General features: G+C 44.2%; 3 protein-coding genes across 3 annotated transcripts; all 3 read left to right on the top strand.

Moving 5' to 3' along the window:
• Positions 1–8,417: 8,417 nt before the first annotated feature.
• Positions 8,418–12,687, top strand: LOC127334314 (3-oxoacyl-[acyl-carrier-protein] reductase 4). Its single transcript, XM_051360736.1, has 11 exons — positions 8,418–8,757; positions 9,379–9,521; positions 9,664–9,717; positions 10,491–10,571; positions 10,671–10,716; positions 10,803–10,897; positions 10,988–11,020; positions 11,846–11,980; positions 12,062–12,155; positions 12,315–12,397; positions 12,501–12,687. The coding sequence occupies exons 1-11, from the start codon at positions 8,589–8,591 to the stop codon at positions 12,531–12,533; spliced, it is 966 nt and encodes a 321-aa protein (XP_051216696.1). The 5' UTR covers positions 8,418–8,588; the 3' UTR covers positions 12,534–12,687.
• Positions 12,688–16,076: 3,389 nt separating this feature from the next.
• On the top strand, positions 16,077–19,899 carry LOC127334313 (uncharacterized). Its single transcript, XM_051360735.2, has 4 exons — positions 16,077–16,252; positions 16,381–16,494; positions 17,340–17,444; positions 19,268–19,899. The coding sequence occupies exons 1-4, from the start codon at positions 16,147–16,149 to the stop codon at positions 19,537–19,539; spliced, it is 597 nt and encodes a 198-aa protein (XP_051216695.1). The 5' UTR covers positions 16,077–16,146; the 3' UTR covers positions 19,540–19,899.
• Positions 19,900–20,220: 321 nt separating this feature from the next.
• On the top strand, positions 20,221–21,895 carry LOC127334312 (large ribosomal subunit protein uL29y). Its single transcript, XM_051360734.1, has 4 exons — positions 20,221–20,314; positions 20,408–20,543; positions 20,639–20,792; positions 21,688–21,895. The coding sequence occupies exons 1-4, from the start codon at positions 20,311–20,313 to the stop codon at positions 21,760–21,762; spliced, it is 369 nt and encodes a 122-aa protein (XP_051216694.1). The 5' UTR covers positions 20,221–20,310; the 3' UTR covers positions 21,763–21,895.
• Positions 21,896–22,187: the final 292 nt, after the last annotated feature.

Here is a 22,187-nt window from a genome sequence, read left to right as displayed (position 1 = left end):
AATTAATTTTTTATTAAAAATAAAAATTCATTTTATATTTTTGTTTGATAGATTTCATTTTTAGGAACATTTTAATATCTAATTTGTATTTTTCTGAATTAAAATGGATTTTCTATTTATTTGCAAAGTTTCAGTATTTTCTGGAATTTGAATTAAACTAAATTTACTAAACACACACGTGTCTGTGCTACCCACAGACACAGACAAGTGGGCCAGTGCCACGCTGGCAGCCACGGTGGCGTCGAGGTGGCCACCCTGTGTGTCACCGGCGGCCAGTGGCGGCGATCGCCGGCGTTCCCGTGGTCCCGCGAGGGTGTGCTGGTGCTTACTGGAAAGAGAACGCCGAGGCGAGGCTAGTGCTGGCAGCGCCGCCATCTAATGGTCGCCGGAGCTCGCATGCCGGTGAGGCCGAGCGGCAGATATCACGGATCAACGATGCTAAGCATGTTTCGGGACGTAATCGAGCGAACTAAGTACACCATGGAATTCAATAGCTCACCAGGAGCACGTAGCGCTTGACGGCGTGGTCGATGGAGGTCTGGCTCGCCGGATTTCATGGCGCCGGCCGCCGGAGAGCTGAGCTTGGCGACGGCGCTACGGGCTGCCCCTGCTCGATTCCTTTTGCAGGAGGAGCAAGTCGAGCATGGCGGTTCTAACGGTGGTCATGGCGAGGCCTGGGGCTTCCTCTATCGCCGGCGGTGAACGGATGTCTGCGGCTAGGGTTTCGGCCATTGGAGAAAATTGGAGAGGAGGAAGAAATCCCGAGCTGCTGTGCTTCGCTGGGCTTTTATACGGCTCGAGTGCGGTCCTCGTCACGACGTCGGGGAAGGAGAAGGCGACAGCGAGCGAAGAAGAGGAGCACGCCTATGTGCTGGCGTCCGTGCGCGTCGAGAGGATGAGGATGAGCTCCTCATCGGTATTTTTTTTACGAAGGGGTATCGGGCTGGTTTGGGCCATGGTTTGGAGATGGACCATGGGCTGCTCCTGGGCTGCCACAGCCAGGCTGCTGCTGGGCTCCTTCGGCTGGCCAGGTCCAGGTAAGCTTCTCTCCTTTTCTCTTATTTATTTTCTGTTTTTCTTTATATTTCCTATTTTGTATTCTGCTTTTAATCCAAATTTTTAATTTCAGGTGTCTCAATTATGTTAATTCAATGAAGATGTAATGCAATGACTATTTCACCACTATTTCATTTGAAATAATTATTTGGTATTAGATTATATTGCATGTTGGTGTCTTATTCAAAATAGCAATTAGACATGAATTGATATTTTCACTTCATTTTCCTTTTTGTTATGAATTCCATTCAATTTAGAAATCTAAGAGTTACTACTTTCTTCTCAAAGTATTTCAGAAGTTTTGGTTATGTCTTGTTTTCTATTTAGGGAATTAATCATTTGCATATGATTTTATGTGAGCACATATTTATTAATGTTTTATCATTTCTAGTATAACCCCCTCGTTAAGGTTAATACTATCACTACATTTGAAAGTATCTCAGTAGGGATTGTTTCCATCATGGTTTATCTTGTTTACAAAGATAAATGGTTGATCACTACACATATGGTTTAATTATAGAACTTAGCATTAGGTGGCTCTTATGTTATATAATTGAAACATTGGATTTAATTAATGAACCATTAGGGTTCGAATGATATTTACCTAATGACACATGGTTTGAATCTTAATTATGACTTAGGTTTTAGTTGTGATCACCCAAGTGATGCACAGATTTAGGTTTGAGTTATATTTCTAGGTTATAGAGATGAAATGACACCATATTGCATGTGCTAGGTTATTCTCCCCTAACCATGATAATATGGTTACTTGCTTTATATCTTATGTGCTTCTTTAATCACTAAGGATTTGAGAATTGGTTTTTATCTTCTACCAATTATCTTCTATTATTATTTCCAATTTTATCATTAAACTAACTACACTGGTTATAGTTCTTTTTATAGTTAACTTTGGTCATATGGATATATGGTTTCTCACCAGATAAAGCATAGAGTTTAACTCTAAGGTTTTCTTAGGTGGTTTAGTTTCTGAAGTATGGATATGGTAGGATTCTATTTGTGATTACCAAGTGGTTCACAAATGAAGATTGGGATATAAGTCTAGGATTGCTTACTAGTGATCTCCCCATGATTTCATGTGGAAATGGAATATACTTATCCTAGTAGGGTTTAACTTCTCCTCACATACCTCAAGAGCATGATCATGGATTAGGCATGATCAACTTGTTCTTAATATCTTTACCTAAAATTCTTAGGGTTTATGATCATCACTTAATTTATAATGATCCAGGTATGGCTTCCTAAGGTATCTCTCATTAAATAGGTTTCTCACTTCCATGATCAAGCATTGTCTTTATCAACTAGGTATAGTACTTCTTCTATACTATCTTGAGTGGACATGGCTATGGTTGTCTCAATAAATTATATCCCAGGAGAATTCCTGAGGTAATTACTTAGAGTTCTCTCAAGGATTGATGGTTTAACCACTTGAATATATAATAGGTCTCTCCCTTGAATCCAAGTGTGTCCTCAACTAACTTGAGGGTAACACCATAGCTTGAGTTTTCTCATACAGGAATAGTTATTCTAGGGTTTATGGTATACTCCTAATATTTATTTAGGTAGCTGAGCTAAAGATTCAATTGTCTAACTTAGTTGGAGTAGTCCAATCCTTATTTCACTAATTCATGGATATACTCTTATTCCACTTGGTATTTGGTTATCTCATCACTCCCAGATGAAATGGTTTTAACTCCTAATCCTTTAGTTCAAATGTTGTCCTTTATTCTTAAATAGGTAAAGCTTGGATTAGTATGAATGGTCACTCTCATTTAGGAAGGACTTGAATATTATCCCAAGGTTATGGTCTTAGGATGATGTTTTGATTACATGGATGTATATCTAAGATTTATCTCAAGGTTTGTCATTGCTTCTCTAATAAATAATATAAAACTCTCACCTCTCTAGGTTTGATGTATAATAATTTGGAATGTAGAAGAATATATACTTCTTGAGTGGATCTCCTTGTTATAATTCCATTGTTGAAGTGGAATGAATACCATGAGGTTTCATGGTAGGATCATGGATTAGTTTAAGACATGGAAAAGATAAGTGAAGAATGGTTTATCCATTTATTGTTACTTGATTTCCAAATAGATGTATGTTCATATGTTATGGTAAGGATTACCATATTATATTCTTTTATAAGATCAAGCATTTGATCATTGAGTAAAGTGTTGTTGTGTTGATTACTAGTTCCATTTGATCTAACCCCTTAGATCAAATCATCTCTGCCCAAAACAAGGTTTTAGCAAAGTCACATTGAGTTTTATAGCGTTTGATTTGATGAGCTACTTCAATTCCACCAAGGTCAAGTGAAACTTCAGTTACTGTGACTGTTTTACTTTAAAGCGCGAAAATTCCCCAGATTTTCTATGCATGAATGCAATACACACATCTGTTTCCTCTATTTTTGTAACCCCAATACCTGGGATATTACAATAATACACCATGGCATTAAGCCAATTCTCGTCATTTCTCAGTTCTCATTGTTAAGCTCGTTGGAGGTGGGCCAGCTTCGAGTTCCTCCTAGCCGAGTGGCGCTCCAAAACACCCATGTGGTTCCTTCGCACCACCACGTCTACTTCTCCAACCACCTCTTGGGCACACGTCAGCCGCCATGGACTACCCACCGGAGGCGGCCACAAGGAGCATCGAGTGGGTTAACGTGATGGTGTTCCATCTCCTTCAGCACGGTAACAACCATTGATTCAGTGGTACTGGATTTAATTAGACTAATGATATAGTAGTACTAACTAAAATGATAGCCCAAGCACACTATGAAGCAGAAGGATTTAAGCATACATGCTTTGGACAACAAAGAAATGAGCTAGAAGAAGTTTTTTAAATTAACGTGGCATAACAAAACAAATGCGGTCTTAAAAAAAAGGAGTACACCTGCTATGTAAATATCGTGGTATAATAAATGCATGTGGTAGTTATGTACATCAACTACTTGGTATATAAAGTGACAACTTTTCCATGGCATCACCATCGCATCCATTCTCACATTTTATTTCGTCGCTATATGTTCACAAGGTGACAGATAACTTGATCAAGCACTCGATATAGGAATGGGATACACTAGGAAAGAAGAAGCCCTGCGGTGTGGAGCAGATAATCTGGTTGCTATTGCCATGGACACTCAAGGAGTTGATCCTTCGACTTCTGCACCCCATGCTTTAGGCACTGCTGATCACACAACTAGTCCCCATGACGATCAGAGGCATGAGGGAAATGAGCATGATGCTTGTATCTGGTGCAATGTCGTCTGGTTTGAGGCTCCGTTTGTTTGGGCTTATGCTGCTTTTGAGGTCTAAAAGTGAAAGCCCAAACAAACAACCAACTATTGAAAAGCGTGGTACAAAAGAGATGCAGCAAAATACACTGCGCGAGCCCCCCAGCCGAAAAGCAGCCCGAGAGGTGCTTCCCGCGATTCTGCCTGCTTCCCGAGTTGGTAGTGACCAAACTATCCTCAACACATCGAATTATTTACAGAAGAGTTGCCACTGTATATAAGGAAATCTGGCCTGTGTGCAAACCTGAATCGAGCGACCGCCCGGTCATCTTTTCCCCCTCCCCGTCCTCTCGATAGGTTAGGGTTGGAGCGGCCGACCCCGCCGCCAGCTCCCGCACCGCCGCCAGCGCCCGCCCCCGCCGCCAGTGATAGGATCTTGAGCCGTCGCGCCTCACTGTTTCTTGGCCGCCTTCGTCCCCGTGAGCTCCGGCGATTCAGCTTACAACTTCTCAGACCTGCTGCAGAAATTCCCCTCTTTCTGTGTTAATTTGGTCTGTTTATTTGGCGGGTTGTTGTTCATTTAGTTGTTGCCGATCTGCAGAATTGATATAATATTGCTAATTGAGTTACTTTGATCTGCATAATTGATCTGATTCAGAATAGGAGTTTATGTTATATAATATGGATAAAGCTTTTATATTGTTTATTGTTTATTACAATTGGTACAAAAACCATATTGAGCCAAAATCCAACATAAAGCCTAACCAAACAGTAAAAAAAAATCATCCCGATAAAAAGTGTGTTTACTATCTACGGGTGAATTGATGAAAATCAACTCTTAAACATGCTAATTATGTGAAAATAGCGAGAAATACCCAATTTTTTCAAAACAACATGTATACCACATCTTCAGCACTTATAGGTATTTCAGATATTTTACTTCTAAAATCAACAATCAAAATTCCCCTCCTGAGGCGATCATGGTGATGTAGAGTCCTCCGGGTGATGATTCCCCTCTTCGGCAGGGTGCCGGAGGCGATCTCCTGAATCCCCCGAGATGGGATTGGCGGCGGCGGCGTCTCTGGAACTTTTCTCGTATCGTGGCTCTCGGTGATAGGGTTTTCGTCACGGAGAGAATAAATAGGCGAAGGGGCAGAGTCGGGAGAGGCTCGAGGGGCCCACACCCTAGGGCGGCGCGCCCCCCTCTTGGCCGCGCCGCCAGGTGGTGTGGGGCCATCTCGGCTCTTCTTCGTTTCCTCTTCGGACTTCTGGAAGGCTCCGTGGAAAATAAGACCCTGGGCTTTTGTTTCGTCCAATTCTGAGAATATTTCCTGTGTAGGATTTCTGAAACCAAAAACAGCAGAAAACAGGAACTAGCGCTTCGGTATCTTGTTAATCATAGATGATAGATTGATAATCAACATAACATAGCATTCCATATTCATCGGATCCCAACAAACACAACATGTAGCATTACAAATAGATGATCTTGATCATGTTAGGCAGCTCACAAGATCCGACAATGATAGCACAATGAGGAGAAAACAACCATCTAGCTACTGCTATGGACCCATAGTCCAAGGGTGAACTACTCACACATCACTCCGGAGGCGACCATGGCGGTGAAGAGTCCTCCGGGAGATGATTCCCCTCTCCGGCAGGGTGCCGGAGGCGATCTCCTGAATCCCCCGAGATGGGATTGGCGGCGGCGGCGTCTCTGGAAGGTTTTCCGTATCGTGGCTCTCGGTACTGGGGTATTCGCGACGAAGACTGTATGTAGGCGGAAGGGTAGGTCAGGGGGCGACGCGAGGGCCCCACACGCCAGGGCCGCGCGGCCAAGGCCTGGGCCGCGTCGCCCTGTTGTGTCGGCGCCTCGTCGCCCCACTTCGTTTCCCTTTCGGACTTCTGGAAGCTTCGTGAAAAAATAAGACCCTAAGCGTTGATTTCGTCCAATTCCGATAATATTTCCTTACTAAGATTTCTGAAACCAAAAATAGCAGAAAACAACAACTGGCTCTTCGGCATCTTGTTAATAGGTTAGTGCCGGAAAATGCATAAATATGACATAAAGTATGTATAAAACATGTAGGTACCGTCATAAAACAAGCATGGAACATAAGAAATTATCGATACGTTCGAGACGTATCAGCCGCCGGCCCTAGATGGGTTTCGGGCGTTGGGGGTCCACCCAAACCGACCCCCCCCTATATAAAGAGGGGAGGGGCAGGGGCGCACACCCTTCATACCCTAACCCTGGCCGCCCCTCTCTCCTCCACCGCAAGTCTGCTCCGGCTTGGCGAAGCCCTGCAACTTTTCTCCTCCACCACCACCACCACGCCGTCGTGCTGCTGAGATTCCGAGGGGATCTACCACACCTACGCTGCCCGCTGGAACGGGGAGAGGACGGGCTTCATCGACACCGTACGCACGACCGAGTACGGAAGTGCTGCCGAATTGCAGCACATGATGATCGACTACATCAACAACGAGATTTAATCTCGTAGGTTTTGGAATCTTCGAGGGTTAGTCTCACATACATCTCGTTGCCTCGGTCTTCATAGATTAGATCTTGCCTTCTCCTAGATTGGATCTTGGATTTGTTCTTATTCGCGGTAGAATTTTTTTGTTTTTCATGCAACGAACCCATCAGTAAGACTGCAAGTGTCTCCGCTGTCACACACCAAAGGGTAGAGTGCATCTCTCGTTTCGGTTGTAACGCTGCTATGACATTAGCAGAGCCGGACTCCAGGATTCCCGGACCTCGGCACTTAGTCTCCGTTATGCGTAGCCCTTCAAAGCATGCAAGGAGCTCAACCTCAGTATTATAGTTGAGCACATGAGAATTTTTGTTTGTGTGGGTTGCAAAATGGATTGACATGTCAACTGGATGTCCCTGGATATTCTTTCGTCACGCTTCCTCCACAAGGAGGCAACAATTTCTCACATTGTCATATCGACTCCACTAGAGTGAGTTATTTGTTCACTGTGTATGGGTGCCTGATGATGCCACTGCATTCCTACCGGCTGAAGAAGTTCTGGGTGAAGTGAGCTCTGGAGAATAACAGTCTTAGATTCCTTATTGTTGGATCAGCATACTGTTTCAACAACACCAATGGATGAGAAGCTATTGCTCTATCTGAAGCCCTAATAAGTCAATGAGTTGTAGTGGCCATAAAAACCGGTTTGCCAACCTCTAGCACCTCATGGCTTGTGTCACCTCTAGAAAGTGTGGTTGCCATGGTGGAGACGTGCCAACTGCGAAGAGATTGGACATAAACTCCTCTATTGTTGGCACGGACTCAGGGCCCTAATGAGCACCGTTGCTGAAACCGCCGACGCATCCTCCTCCTCCTCTTTATCATAATCTCCAAAGTTCAAGCTTGATCACCGCCAGCTGCGGGGGAAGTGGAAGATAGAGAGGGGAAACGAGACCGATTGAGTGTTGCCTCAGAGTTAACCTGCAAGAAGGAGGAACTTCACCGCCACCACCACTCCCGCCGTCGCCACCCGAGCACGTCCAGGTTTGGGAGGCCGAGCTGCCTCCCATCCTTGCCCCGTAGGCCGTCACATCGCCCGTCCAATCAGTCATATACCGACTGGCAACGAAGAGGCAAGCGCAACCCAGAAACGAACCCTCCTCACACATGACATGAAAGGCCTAGTTGGCCTAGTTAATCAGAGATTTCCTTGGTCAACTTTGGGAGAAGCAACCCTGTAACGATGGGACGATTGAGACAGGCGTGTGGCGTGGTAAAAGGGGCAAAGATGCGAGCAAACGATTTGAGATGTTCGACGGTCGAATCAGATGGACCGGGACGTCAAAACGCTAGGAAGGCTCCTAAGTGGTTGAGTTTTACTGTCACCTAATAATGTGATATTGATGATATTTAATGTCAAAAAGAATTTTTTTCCTTTTTTTTTTTGGTCAAGTTGTCAAAACGAAATAGGAGTATCTCGGATAAAAATGGGCCAGGCCCAGTATCCATGCAAGGTATGCGGCGCCGTTTTGACACATGGTCCTACTTTGGGGAGGCCCAGAAATGGCCCTGCAAGCAGGCCCTCCGCTATCGCTCCATCATCATTCATCATCGGTTAGCTCGCCCTCCCTCCTCGTGCGCTCCGCCTCGATCGCGACGCGCCCCGCCCCGCTCTTTGTTGAGCTTCCAAAGCCGCCGCCCGCCGCCGCAGCTACAAATACGCCGCCTCCACCTCGCACGCCACGCTGCCCCCTCTGGCTTCCCGCCTCTCCGCCGCCTCCAAGTCCCTCCGGTCCCTCATGGCCGCCGCCGCCGCCACCGGAGCCGCCGTCTCGTCCCCGGCGGTCGCCGCCCCCTCGCACCGCGCCGCGGCGCGACGCGGGTTCGTCACCTTCGCCGGGGCTGCCGCCCGCCCGGCCGCGCTCCGATCCGACCGCCTCGGCGCCGCCGCTCGCGGCTTATCCTCCGGTAACGGCCCTCTCTCTCTCTCGTCGGTTGTCGTCGTGCTGGGTCGGTTAGAGCGCCTGGATTCCGAGATCTAGCTGCTGTAGGGTGGCGCTGTTAGCAGTCTAGCGTCGCGGTTTAGTTTGTTTGTTTGCTCGTTAAATCTGGGGGTTCTAATGCGAGTATGGGAGCATGGGCATGGGAGTAAGCAGTAGTACACTACTGGCTACTGCTGGTGCATTGTCATCTTTATAAGTTGCACATCGACTGTAACGTCCGCTTAAATTTCGTGAAAAAAATGGTACTCTTGTACAGTGAGCTCAGGTTTGGAAATTACAGTATCGAGCATGTAAAATGGAGGTGTTTACACAAGAGCTCACTTAAAATTAAAGAACCTGCATTTTTTGGTTGCCATGTTGGATGCGCCGGATGAATGCAACGTCTAGGAAGTTCTCCAGTTTGCTTTGCCGCATAAGCTGAGTGTTAAAGTAGATGCTCGTTTTAAGCACCTGTATAATTTTGTTAAGCATTGGAGCTGACAGTGCCGAGCACCTTGCATTGTGGAGGCCGTTGGTCAGAAATTCAGGGCTAAATTCTGTTTTTGGAGGTGTACTATTTTGCAGTACTAAACATCGCTTTCTGTAGGTGTGCGCACCCATGTTGCTGCCGTTGAACAAGTAGTTGTGCAGGCTACTGCAGAGCTGGAAGGTCCAGTTGTTGTTGTTACAGGTGCTTCCAGAGGGATTGGCAAGGCCGTTGCGTTAGCTCTTGGAAAAGCTGGCTGCAAGGTGAGCTATTCATCTGTCTGAAATATTCATTCTGTATTGAGTAATAGTTCTATGCATGCAAAAGGAGTCTGTTTCTTTGTGCGTGTGCCTGTTTTTCCCTTGTATTTTTTTGGTGCTGACCTGACTCTGACTTGACCTGCAGGTCCTAGTGAACTATGCACGGTCCTCCAAAGAGGCTGAAGAAGTCTCCAAAGAGGTGAGCTGGTTGATTATAACATGATATTTGCAGATATATATTGTTTGTTATTATTTTGGTGTTTGTCAGTTCACATCATACAGTTACAACAAGTGGACAATACAAAAACAGTCTGTAATGGTGCATTTCCATAAATACTATTAATTAATTGTTTCGGTCGCCACTAGATTGCAAATATATGCTTTGCAGAAATTTTCTTAGCAACACTGGATATTTTAGTCTGCACTGTTCTTTCATGGTTTGTACAGGAATGAGTACAACTGTTATCATTTCTGACATCCAATCTGAATAAGCAACAACACAGTTGTGCTGCATTCTTGTTGCCATTTATGATCCAGTAGACAGCACCTTTATCTTATGTTTCAGAAGTCATCAATGTAATGTGAATTGTGTTACTCTATCTGGCATTAGCTTTGGTAATTTCATCAGTGCATTGTAGCTTTGTGTTTTAGACTATTTACATAGTAACAATACTAGTTTACAAAGGCTCAAGAAATGAAATATAACTTTCTGATGTTGATACAACAATATCACCACATCTCCTTTTTGTAGAATGAAAAAATATTGTTATTTGAGTTCACATTACTGAAATTTGGGGATACTTATCTACCTAGAAATATATTGGTACCATTATGCAAAAACATTGTTAGTTTCTGGTGAGGCATTTAGTTTTTTTGTTTGTTTGTGAATCACTGTTTTTTTTTTTTAGTTTTTTCCCGCTTAGCCTAGATGCTCAAGCATTCATATGTTCATAATATAATGACATTTTGCAGATTGAAGCATCTGGTGGTCAGGCTATTACCTTTGGGGGGGATGTTTCAAAAGAAGATGATGTAGATGCTATGATGAAAGCAGTAAGTGCAGTTTGTTTATGGAAAGAAAATAGTTTTTTTCACCTATATATCGATCAGATTATGTGAACTTGGTTATGATTCGTGTATGGATTCAACCAGGCTATTGATAAATGGGGAACCATTGACATCCTGGTAAATAATGCAGGTAGGTGCCGACACTAGTTTGCACCTTTTTTTAGCTTCCTGTTCTGTTGATTTATTTCTGCATGTGAAATAACTCTTTGTAATCAGGGATAACGCGAGACACATTGTTGATGAGGATGAAGAAATCTCAGTGGCAAGATGTAATAGACCTTAATCTTACTGGTGTTTTCTTATGTACACAGGTAGGTTCCCGTCCCTTCATTGTTCTTTTTTTTTTTGGCAAATTTGCAACTCGAATGTTTGTGTATTTTACAGATACACATTTTTTACAGGCTGCCACTAAAGTAATGATGAAGAAGAAAAAGGTAAAAGAAATGTTGCATTCTTTGAATTGGTTTGCTTAGTAACTTATTGGAGTTTAATTTATTAGGTATGCATTAGCTAATTTTTTTTTTATTAGGTATGCATTAGCTATTGGTCCTATTTAAACTTATACTGCGATTACATATGGTATCCTTCTACCATTCATAAATAGATGAACTTTTTTACTTTGCGCAGTCTCCAGTATGCAACTTTTCCCTTTCTATATGACTATGTAAGCAATAGATTACAAAAAGAATACATTGTCACATATAATGGTACCGTTGCCACCTATATAACCTAAATAGTTTTTTTAATATTTTTCAAAGATAGATTATTTTGTCTGCATGCTTTCTAAAGTGTCATCTATTTTATAGAACAAAGGGAGTATGACAAAGGTATGTTATGTAGCATGGTAATTTCATAATAGCCTTCTACTATCCTTGCGTTCTGTCAGGTTTCGTAATAGCTAGAGTCTCCATCGACTTTCAGACCCCTCTCCTTAGTTACAAGCTTGCAGCTTGGTTCAGGATTCTCTACTTCCTAGCTGAAGGACGAAAAAATGCCTCTTTACATTGATTTATTTTGTTTCTGAAATTACATGGAGCTGAAAGTGAAAAATTTACAAGTCCTTACCATGTTACTAGTTCATAAGCATTACCATGAGCGGTGTAGGCCTGCAAAGAGACCTACAATTGCAAAGTAGTAGTTGTTTGTTTCATTTAGGATACTGTTTGCCTTGCTCTGACATAAAATAAGCTCTGTTCACAAATCACCTGATCATATTTGCTGTTATTGGCTATAAGATGCTTATTTATGTTTGAATGCAGGGAAGAGTTATTAACATAGCGTCAGTTGTTGGTATTACTGGCAATGCTGGTCAAGCGAATTACAGTGCTGCCAAGGCTGGAGTCATTGGCTTCACGAAAACAGTTGCTAGAGAATATGCAAGCAGGAATATTAATGTGCACCCTCCGTCTTTTCATTGTTAGCTCACATAAAACTTAAAAGCATAGTACACCTTCTGAACAGTTCTAAATACTCAGGTGAATGCAATTGCACCTGGATTCATCGCATCAGACATGACTGCTGAACTTGGACCGGAGATTGAGAAGAAAATCTTGTCGACTATTCCCTTGGGTATGCGTTATTCACTTTCTACACTATCATTTCGCAGATCCTAGGTGTAACAAAATAAACTGTTTGGGAAAACTGCGTCATGCATAGCTGTGCTTATGTGCACTATATCTACGAAGCGAATGTTTTCAGTCGGCACTAATGCTTCATTCAACTCCGCAGGGAGATATGGCCAGCCAGAGGAAGTTGCTGGATTGGTTGAGTTCCTGGCCCTAAATCCTGCTGCCAGCTACATCACCGGACAGGTTCGTGTAACTTTTGACAACTGTTTGTTCCTTTTAGTTATATCTGAGCTTTATAGGTTTGTTATTTGAACTATCTCTCTCCGGCCACAACCATCATTTGCAGGTGCTTACCATTGATGGTGGGATGGTAATGTAAAGCGGTTGAGCAACCTTGATGGAGGTTGATATTTGCTCCACCTAGCGTCATGTTTTATGTATTGTGCACCGAACAATTTTGGCTTTAGATTTAGTTTCTCTTTCGTGCTTTGTAATACAATGTGGAATAAATCATGTGTGAGGAAGTTGAGATCTGTGCTCTGTCTCCAGCGGTTTTTCTTGAACTGTGTTCCATTTCCATCGATCCTATTTCAATTTACCTAAGATAGAAGGTAACAGGCGTTATCTCAAAGCAAGATGGGCACCGTTGTTTAGCTCCAAGTTGAATTAAATACCATTGCACACTTTTTTACATCCAATCCAAGAAGGGTTTACCCTCTGCTGCTTCCCATCGCTAGAACTGTCGACTACCTCCGGCCACTGGTGTGCTCATAGCTTGCACAGGTGGCGGTGGTGATGGCACTGGACTGATGTTGGGTATCCGAGAACAAGGCATTACGCATGCACACCAGGCGTTGAATGTGTATACTGTCGAAATCGGCTGACAGGGGCGACTCTACCTCATGCCGCGTGAAGCAGGCGGGGCAGATATACGACCCGTGGAGGGACAAGGTTAAAGTGTTTTACTTTATCCAATCCAAAGGAAAAGAGGAGAAAAACAATGGGGTATCTTCACTGAACAACCATGCTTTTTTCGAGATCATACTGAACGACCATGTTTCGCAAACGAAGTCGCACGTAGGCAGAAGTTATTTTCTTAAAAAATTGCACATACCACAGAAGGCCTAGGAAACACATCTTCAAAAATGACAATTCATCGGTGCTTGCTGGTCAGATCCTCAAATCGTTTCATATCTTCAGTTATTTTGTTGCATTCCTATTTAGTCCACATCTCTACTGCCCGTTTTCCTGCCATATAGTTGGGGGGGGGGGGGGGGGGGGATCTCGTTGATCTTTTCGATGGTGTCTCCTCTGACTATGAAAGCGAGATGCCATCGGCTTCGACACTTAGATGCGGACTCGATGGACGTCATCGACAAAGAACTCGATTACAACATCAACTATGGATCAGGAAAGTTGACTCGTACCGTGACTTTTGCACTAATAATTTCCACCAAACACGTCATCAGGTATGCACGATCATCGCGGGTGCATATGAAGCATCAGAAGAATATGATTACCTTGGCAACCCCCTAGCTAACCCCAAAGACATCGCCATGAACAGAGGTAGGGGTGACGTATCCCACCCGAAGGTGATCGCAACGAGGATCGTGAAGCCGAAGGCAACCATGGGGAAATCGTGAAACCGTTGACCCACGCAAAAAAAAACCGGGATCCAAGTTCGGATCCCGCAAGAAGCCTGGGACAAGGCGAGGAAATCCATGAGCGGCGCGGTTCCTATGGCAGCAGACACATCCGAGAAGAGCTTATGGCATACCACTACCTACTCCATCAACAGAAGCGTGAATTGATCAAGATGAAGCGACAACTCGACGAGCGAAAGAGAGCAGCCGACGAGTCGAGTCTTCGGCGGGCGCAATATAAAGCTATAGGAAACACATGTGCCAGAGCAGGTGGACAACCGAGGAGGGTCGGCTCTCGATTGAGTGCCATCCTCGAAAATGAAAGGCAAAATTTGGTGAAAGATCTTGATATGTCCTACATGTCGGTGGACTCAAGGCCCTAGACACCTCAGCTAGCCATCGTAGCAGCTCAAACCTACCCGCTCTCCACTCAAGCAGCAGCCAATGATCCACGGGCGGCTATGCACCGTCCCACCTTCACGAGACTCGCCCCCGTGGCGCTCCAGGCGAGGAGGTCGCCGACGCGTCCAGGTGTGGAGGAGGAGGTTGCAGGTGCGTAGAGGGAGGATGCGGTGGTGACGCTCCAGGAGGAGGGCAGCAACGGGTAGCGGGAACGAGAGGAGGATGGTTGGGGGAATGAGGAGAGGGGGTGGGGGTCTGGTGGGGGCAGGTGGCCTGCTACAATGTTTTGACAGTTTACTCAGCCTGTGTAACTTGCGAAGCTCGATTTGAGCTTCTCATTCTAACATAACTGAAAGGCCTTTTTGATATGAACTCTGAGATGAACCGATCCAGGCTAACAAGTGACAAATAGTCAATTTAGCTAGGAAAAGTCCCAGTTGAACCTGGGTGCACGTGAACCCAAGTGGAAATGCATTTTCCAAATGTTAAAAAATTCTGAAATAAAAATAACGGGGTACGTATGCATGTTTCATGTGTGCGTAGAAAGTTTTCGCGGAGAAATCACTTTTTATTTCAGAATCTAAAAAAGACAAAATACGTCACATATATACTGCTATATAGTTCTGCAAAAATTCACTTTTTTGCCGAGGCAAAATAAAAGGTTTTTTCGTCACGAAACTCGTGTCCAGGGAACATGTTTGAGATCACCTTTACATTCATTTTGTGTTTCGATTTTTAAAACATGTTTTTACATTGCACTTTTGAAAAAATAGGTTCACATACACCTAGATTCTGAAAAGCCAGTCTCAGCTAGCTAGGTTATATATAGAGTAAACCGCACTGGCGGTCCCAATTCTTTTCTCGCCCCTTCACTTTAGTCCCTATTATTTAAAATTGAACATCCAGGTCCTAAATCTTTTGTAAGTGATTCATCGGAGGTCCTAAATCGGTCTAACCAATGTTGACCTGTCTGTGTGGCGTTTGACCACTGCCACGTCGACAGTGGAGCCCTGGCTGGACTAGCAATTTTGCAAAAAGGCTCACTATTTTGTATTTCTTTCAAAGCATGGTCCCTTTTTGTCCCCACTTCAGATCTTCAACACGCGCGGGCCAAGACGAGGACGAGCGAGCGCGCGAGAACGAGGTTGTCAGCTAGAGGAGGGCCCGCTCGACATGCTTCGATGACCAGACGTGTCCATGCACGAGCTGTGGCGGCGGCCTGGTGAAGGTGGTAGCGGTTAGGGGCGGGCAAGTGCGAACGGCGCCAACGGCCAGGGCCGCCACAACCAGAGGTGGGCTCGCGCGAGCTTTGGCGGCGGCCATGGCGTGTACGCGTGGCGTCAGCCAGGGGCATGCGTGAGTGGCGGTGGCCATGGTGGGTGCGGCCGCGTGCGACCGGCGGCTGCGGCCATGGGCGTGCGTGTCGGTGTGAGCTTGGGAGGAGGGACAGACTGAGGCGAGCTAGGAGCGGCGCATAGCAAGCTCCGGCCGGTACAGCAGGCTCCTTGAGAGGTCTCCCTAGCCACTGGCCCCTGCCCCGCACCATCGCTGGTACATAGGGACATGCGGTTTGGAAGGAATACAATTCAGGATCCTTTTAGCAAATATACATGTCTGGCCGGGACCCATTGTCGACGTGGCGCTAGTCAACGTGGGTCAAACCAATTTAGGACCTCGCGTGAATCAGTTATGAAAGATTTAGGACCTAGATGTTCAATTTTATAGAATAGAGACCAAAGTGAAGGCGCACGAAAAGAATTAGGACCGCCCATGCAGTTTACTCTTATATATAAGATGGGAATATTTTAGACACCCTAAGAAGCCCAAGAGCCCAGCAACCGAAAGGGCCCTTGTCAACAACGCAATGCGGCCAATCTTGTCCTCAGCCCGAGGCCCGAGCCGTGCTCAGTCACCGGGACGCGAGGCCCGACCACCATCACCACCAGCATGTCTACTCCGGCCGGCGAGGCGGCCGGCGCAGGGACGCCGGAAGCAGCGGCGCCATTCTCCGCCGACTGGAAGGAGCGGATCTTGGTCCCCGTCGCGGCCGCTGGTGAGCCTCCCTCACCTGTCCCCCTATTCCTCCCCCGCCTCGGTGGAGTCAGGAACTCGTCGTGGCTTTCTCTAAGTTTCGGGGGACAGCTCTGATCCGTTGAGTTCGTTGACCTGGTTGATTCGCAGGTGTTGTCGGAGCTGGGTTCGGGCTTCTCTCGCGGCACAGGGCGCGCCTCGGCGCCCTCCGCGCTGCTGCCACCTATGCGGCCAACCTCTCCATCGTCGCGGGATGCTACGGAGGTAAGGTATCTCTAACACGGAGGCATCAGATTTGTTGCCTAGTCTGTGACTCTGAGATGAACTGAATCTACTTGTTTGATATGCCCTCATTTGCTGCGTGGAACACATTCAGTTTAGTTGGTACCGTGATGTGGCGGTGGAAACTGTAAATGTTTCCTGTTTCTGGTGCACCATTTGACATACTGGATTCTTGTGTTTGTGGTCTTCAAATCATTCTTGTGTTCTTCAAAAAAATTCTTGAACACAGCACCAAAGCGCATGTCATATTTCATTAGAATGTTCTCCAATATTTTGATCACGAGATTTATGGTCTTCTCTCATTAGTAATGACATATACAATGTGGCTGTCTGACAGCTATAACCTTGCAACACATAGCTCATAACAGGATGTTATTGTTACTGCCATCACTTGATTAGTAAAAGAGTGCGTCCAGGAATTTACTGCTCAATATCACTGAGATTTGTGTAACTTACTGGTTAGATGCTGAACTAGGATGCAGATGCGGCCTTGTGTGTGTGTGTGTGTGTGTGTGTGTGTGTGTGTTTTGGAACAATGTAGTTTTCGCGGGCTTAGCTTCCATTGTTTTCACGGCACTGAATATGGTTGATGTCTTGATCTTTTGTTTGGTGTACAAGTTTCACCTGCTGGCTTGATAATGAATTTCCATTTAAGGACGCAATTTTAACATATAGCTAAAGGCTAATTTAAACAGCAAAGAGGATACTCATAGCCAACTTTTGTGGTCATGCATGCTTCCACAGTTCCGTGTCTTACTTTCCCTTCTTTTGAAATGTTAGTTTGCTCATGTGAATGAATCAAGGTAACATAGTTATTTGATACTTAGGGGCACGTGAACTTGCACGAGATGCTCGAGCTACAACAACTGATGACCTCATGAATTCTGTTGTTGGTGGGCTAGCAAGTGGAGCTGTTCTTGGCCGAATACAAGGTTGGTAATTATATTGCACAATCACATATTGATTTTTTTATTTATGCATTTAACATCTTTTGGTAGAACTAGCGCATCTACAGTTTTCTTCGAGTCGAATTTGACTGTAGTGCTCAATTCCCCAATGTTCTTATGGATTTGGTTACCACACAGTGCACCAGCAAACTTTTATATTGGGATGAATTATGCTAATGATAACACACTTACACACATACTAGCAGATTCAAGATATATATTAAATTAAATTACAGATTGGAGTTCACGGAAACATGTGCTTGTGGTCAGTCGTGTGCATTCGGGTAAAGCTTGTGCAAGTGCTTGCAAGCTAGATACAGTGCCAATTTGTCAATTTCGGACATCATTTTTTTTGGCTCCTGACCTTCTAGTGTAATTAAGGCCCTTTTATTTTCAAACAGGCGCAATGTTTTTTCAGATGCAGAAATGCATCCATATCCAAATATGGCAGGTTGTATTCAAACGACACTTTAGGGTTACCATAATCATGGGGCGTGTGTGCCCATGGGGGTAGTAGGCTAGTAGCAGCTAGCAAGTTCACTATTACCAGACTTGTCTGTACTCCCATATTTAGTGAGATGCCACCTGGCTTGTATTTACTTTGTATATCCACATCTGGGATCTTGTGATCTGAATTCAAAAATGTTTTAAATAAATCTGTCACTTCCCAAGCCTCAAGAATATAGGATTTTTTTTAGCCTTTTTGTCTTAACTTTTCTGATTTATCTGCATGTCTACAACCATTCTAACTATACTCTAGTTCAATATCTAAAGATATTTGACCATGGTTTCTCATTGGCATTTGGGATTAGTCAGTGATCTAGTGCAAATTTCATTCGGTTTTGGTAATTGTCAGGTGCCTCAAATGTTTATTAATATCAATCATCTCAAAATACAAAATATTAAACCTAAAAACTGTATTCCAAGTATGTGGAATATTTAGTACAAAGTTACTGCAGTCCTCAGTTTCAGTGAGGGTTCATACTCCTCAGTCCTTTTTCTAACTTAGATTATCATCTGTATTTTCAGTTTCAGAAAGGCTTTATCAATTTCTTAAATGCCGTGACATATTTAAATTTTAGATCAGTTCTATAAGGTCAGAAGGAAGATTGGGTGTTGATCCAATGGCTTTAAGAAAAAGTCAAGCAACTTATGGATAAACAATCTCAATTTTAATATTGTTCAGTTTGATATGACTGGAGAGAGGTGCTGTTGTATTCATTTTAATTTCGGTAGCTCAAACGTGATCCTCCCACGTTGGATTAATTGGGTGTTACCAACTTATCATCGTTGGCCTAAACACTACTCTTGCTTCCTCCTATCCCATGCCCATGAAACCAACGCCTCACAAGAGAGGCCCAGATTGGGTTAGTTGAAACAAAATTTTAACCTCAAAACGAAATCAGGTGGAGTAATTTTTATTGTACGGGGTTTAAGTTTCATATCTTAGACTGTCTGATCAATTGCCGCTGCACAAATTTATTTGTGTACCTTTGTTTGTCCATCGGTACTACTATGCAACTTTGACTATGGGGAATTCATTTTGGGGATTTAAAGTCCAGACCTCTTTAGATGTACCTATAGTTGAAAGTGTGCGGCCAGTCCGATCATTTTTACTGGTACATGCACATTGTGAGCATTAAGATTCTTGAATATTCAAACAAAGAAAGTTTCAAGGCCTTCTGCTCTATTGTCTGGAAAAAAATGGAGAAAGTTTTATTTTCCTGTATGTATATGCCCTTAAGGCCTAAGCACATCTACATCTACACCTCACCATTTCCTTTTACCCTAACTGATCGTAACTGCAGGTGGCCACTTTGGAGCAGTGAAATATGCAGTCACCCTAGCTGTTGCTGGTACTGCAATGGACTATGCCGCAATGAAGCTAAGCCCTCAGTGGCATGATTGGAAAGAGCATTTATCGGCAAGTATGAAAGAATGGTTTACTGTACCCGACTGGTCACCTATCCAAGTGCTGGATGAGGAGGCGTTGGCGAAGAAACGAGAGCGAGAGGAGATGGTGTTTGGTCAGCGAGAACGATTACGAGCACTCAGTAAACTCAAAGAGGAAGAACGTTAGCTGCCGTGCTTCGGAGAACTGCATAGTTTGATATAGGTTTGATGGCTTTGTCAGGGCGTTGTATGTCTCCCCATCCATAGTGTCAGAAACGTCGCAGAGTTGTAGCTCTCTTTCTACCCTGAGCTTTGTAAAATGTTCATGGAAAACCATGTACTAGTAGTACTGGAGTGTTTAAAATATCTGCGTTGGTGCTTATAGTACTGCTTCTGTCTGTAAAACGCCAGTGACTCTTTGGGCCTCCTTCGAAGAAATAAGTTTTGGAGAATCTAATCCAAAGTAGAAGTTCGGATTGGAGATTTTTGGATTGTTGGATTGATTAAGATGAATTTTATTTTGGAGAAATGCTAGCAGGAGTTATAATCTTGTGTTACAAATACCTTTGAGCTTCCCATGTATAATATGCTACGGAGTAGTTCTTTTCAACGTCTCTTTATCATGCAACATCCAGTATCGAAATTTCTGCACTTTTATCAGGATGCACAAGGACGTATGCTTTGAGCAGATCCATTTTTTTAGATACCTACGTTCCAAAATTGACTTCCAAATGTTTTGTTTGGCCCAGCTGTCGGTAATCACAGAGTAAGCCCAAAAAGCCCCAAAAGCCCCAAAAGGCCCAAAAGCCCACCATAGTTCTAGGGTTTGCTCCGTCTCACGGGGTTTTATCTCGCCACCATATATATAACCCGGACGCAGCCGTCCCCCTCTCTCCTCAGAGCCTCATTTTCCTCTCTTCCCCGCCGCCGCCGCCGCTAGACCAGCTCGCCGACCGCAATGGGTAAGCCGCCGAGGATTTTTCCGCCGCCGTCTCTGATTGATTTGATTCTCCACTATCTCCCGGATCTGACATTACCATGACCAATTCTGGCAGCCCGCATCAAGGTGCACGAGCTGCGGGGGAAGAACAAGGCCGACCTCCAGGGTCAGCTCAAGGACCTCAAGGCGGAGCTCTCCCTCCTCCGCGTCGCCAAGGTCACCGGCGGCGCCCCCAACAAGCTCTCCAAGATGTATGTGCCTCCCTCCTTCCTTTCTGTCCCGCGTAACTTAGCCCGTGCCTTACGGTTCGTTAATGCTCACCTGTTCTTGTTTTCTTGTGCCGCAGCAAGGTGGTCCGCACCTCCATCGCGAGGGTGCACACGGTGATCTCGCAGAAGCAGAAGTCTGCTCTGCGTGAGGCCTACAAGAACAAGCGGCTCCCGCTCGACCTGCGCCCCAAGAAGACCCGCGCCATCCGCAGGCGTCTGACCAAGCACCAGGTAGAACCTTTTTTCCTTCCTGTCTATCTACACGTGTTGCTATTTGTTACATGGTCGAGCTCTTTGTTATGTTAAATCAATATTCAAATTGTATTTTGTTTGATGCTTAGATTAATCTAATTCCTGCCGTTCATCTTAAATTATTTACCTGTTCGTTTGTAAGATGCCTTCAATATATGTCTACTAAAATTTGTTCTTAGATAAACTTGCTACGATTGTAGTGATACACTGTAGGTCATATGGTATGCCTAATCGTCGTTTGGACGTTGTTGAGTTTGCGAAATCTTTCTGCCCTTGTTGGGTGAATTGTCATTGCTATGCCTGAAGTTATAGTTGCTGTGAAGCTGTATGGTAGTAATAGTATAGGTTTTTCTTTTCACGTTTAAGGTTTCATGTTGCTGTGATAGTACTGCAAGGTAGAAGAGTATCTAGTGTAATGAATATATAGTGTTGAAATCCATACTTTACATTTTTTGTTAGTGCAACTGCTACTTCTGAGCTCTGATGTTTGTTTACTTTCTGTTATCTATGATTGCACTTCGAGGACCTGTTCTTTTGGCTGTTGTCATGTTAGGTTTTAATTGCCTTTAGCCTTTTTTGTTCCTGTTCTATTAGGAATACTTGTGTCGTTTTAACTGTATTATGTCTATTCATTTGTGCCCTCCTGGAAGAACATTTATTTACGTTGCCTCGTTATAAAATCTTATGTGATGCTTTGTGTACTAGTTAGCTGATAAAATCCATGTTTTCCTTTCAAGGAGATGGTCTTAACCAATGCTTGTGCTCTGCATATCAGTCTCATTCAACTATATATCTCTGTACTAATTTGCATTTGTTATCAGTCTCATTCAACTATCCTGTTGGTTGTACTAATTTGCATTTGTGTGATGTGCAGCTCTCTTTGAAGACCGAGAGGGAGAAGAAGCGGGAGAAGTACTTCCCGATGAGGAAGTATGCTATCAAGGCTTAGGTTATAAGAGTATGCTTCACTGGTTAAGTTTTGCCCAGAAGTTGCCCGAATTTTATGTTCTGTGCGGACTGCACCGTCACCTAAGTACAATGTATTTGATCTACTCTATGAGATGTCAACGTTTGCTTATTAACTCTATGTCTGGGTTATACCTGCTTGTCGATGTTTGTGTGTGATTGTTATTCTAGTACTTTATCAGTTTCCTGTTCATCTGATTGTGGATTTAGGGTTTGACTGTTTTTGCATCTGGTGTTACACTACTAGGTTGTTTGAGCTTTGGCAGTATTGGCTTTTGTAGGTTGTTTGCAGTGTAGGATATGAATTATCCTGCTTGAGAGCTAATCTGGTTGCTTAGTCCATGACTCCTCCATGGATGTGTGTCGTGGTCCTACTGCCAATATTGGAGTACCTAGCCTCGATTATTT

The sequence above is a fragment of the Lolium perenne genome, chromosome 2 (assembly GCF_019359855.2).
Source record: "Lolium perenne isolate Kyuss_39 chromosome 2, Kyuss_2.0, whole genome shotgun sequence".
In the NCBI taxonomy this organism is placed as follows: Eukaryota; Viridiplantae; Streptophyta; class Magnoliopsida; order Poales; family Poaceae; genus Lolium; species Lolium perenne.
Note: the sequence above shows the minus strand (reverse complement) of the source record. Positions and strands in the feature narration are given on the sequence as shown.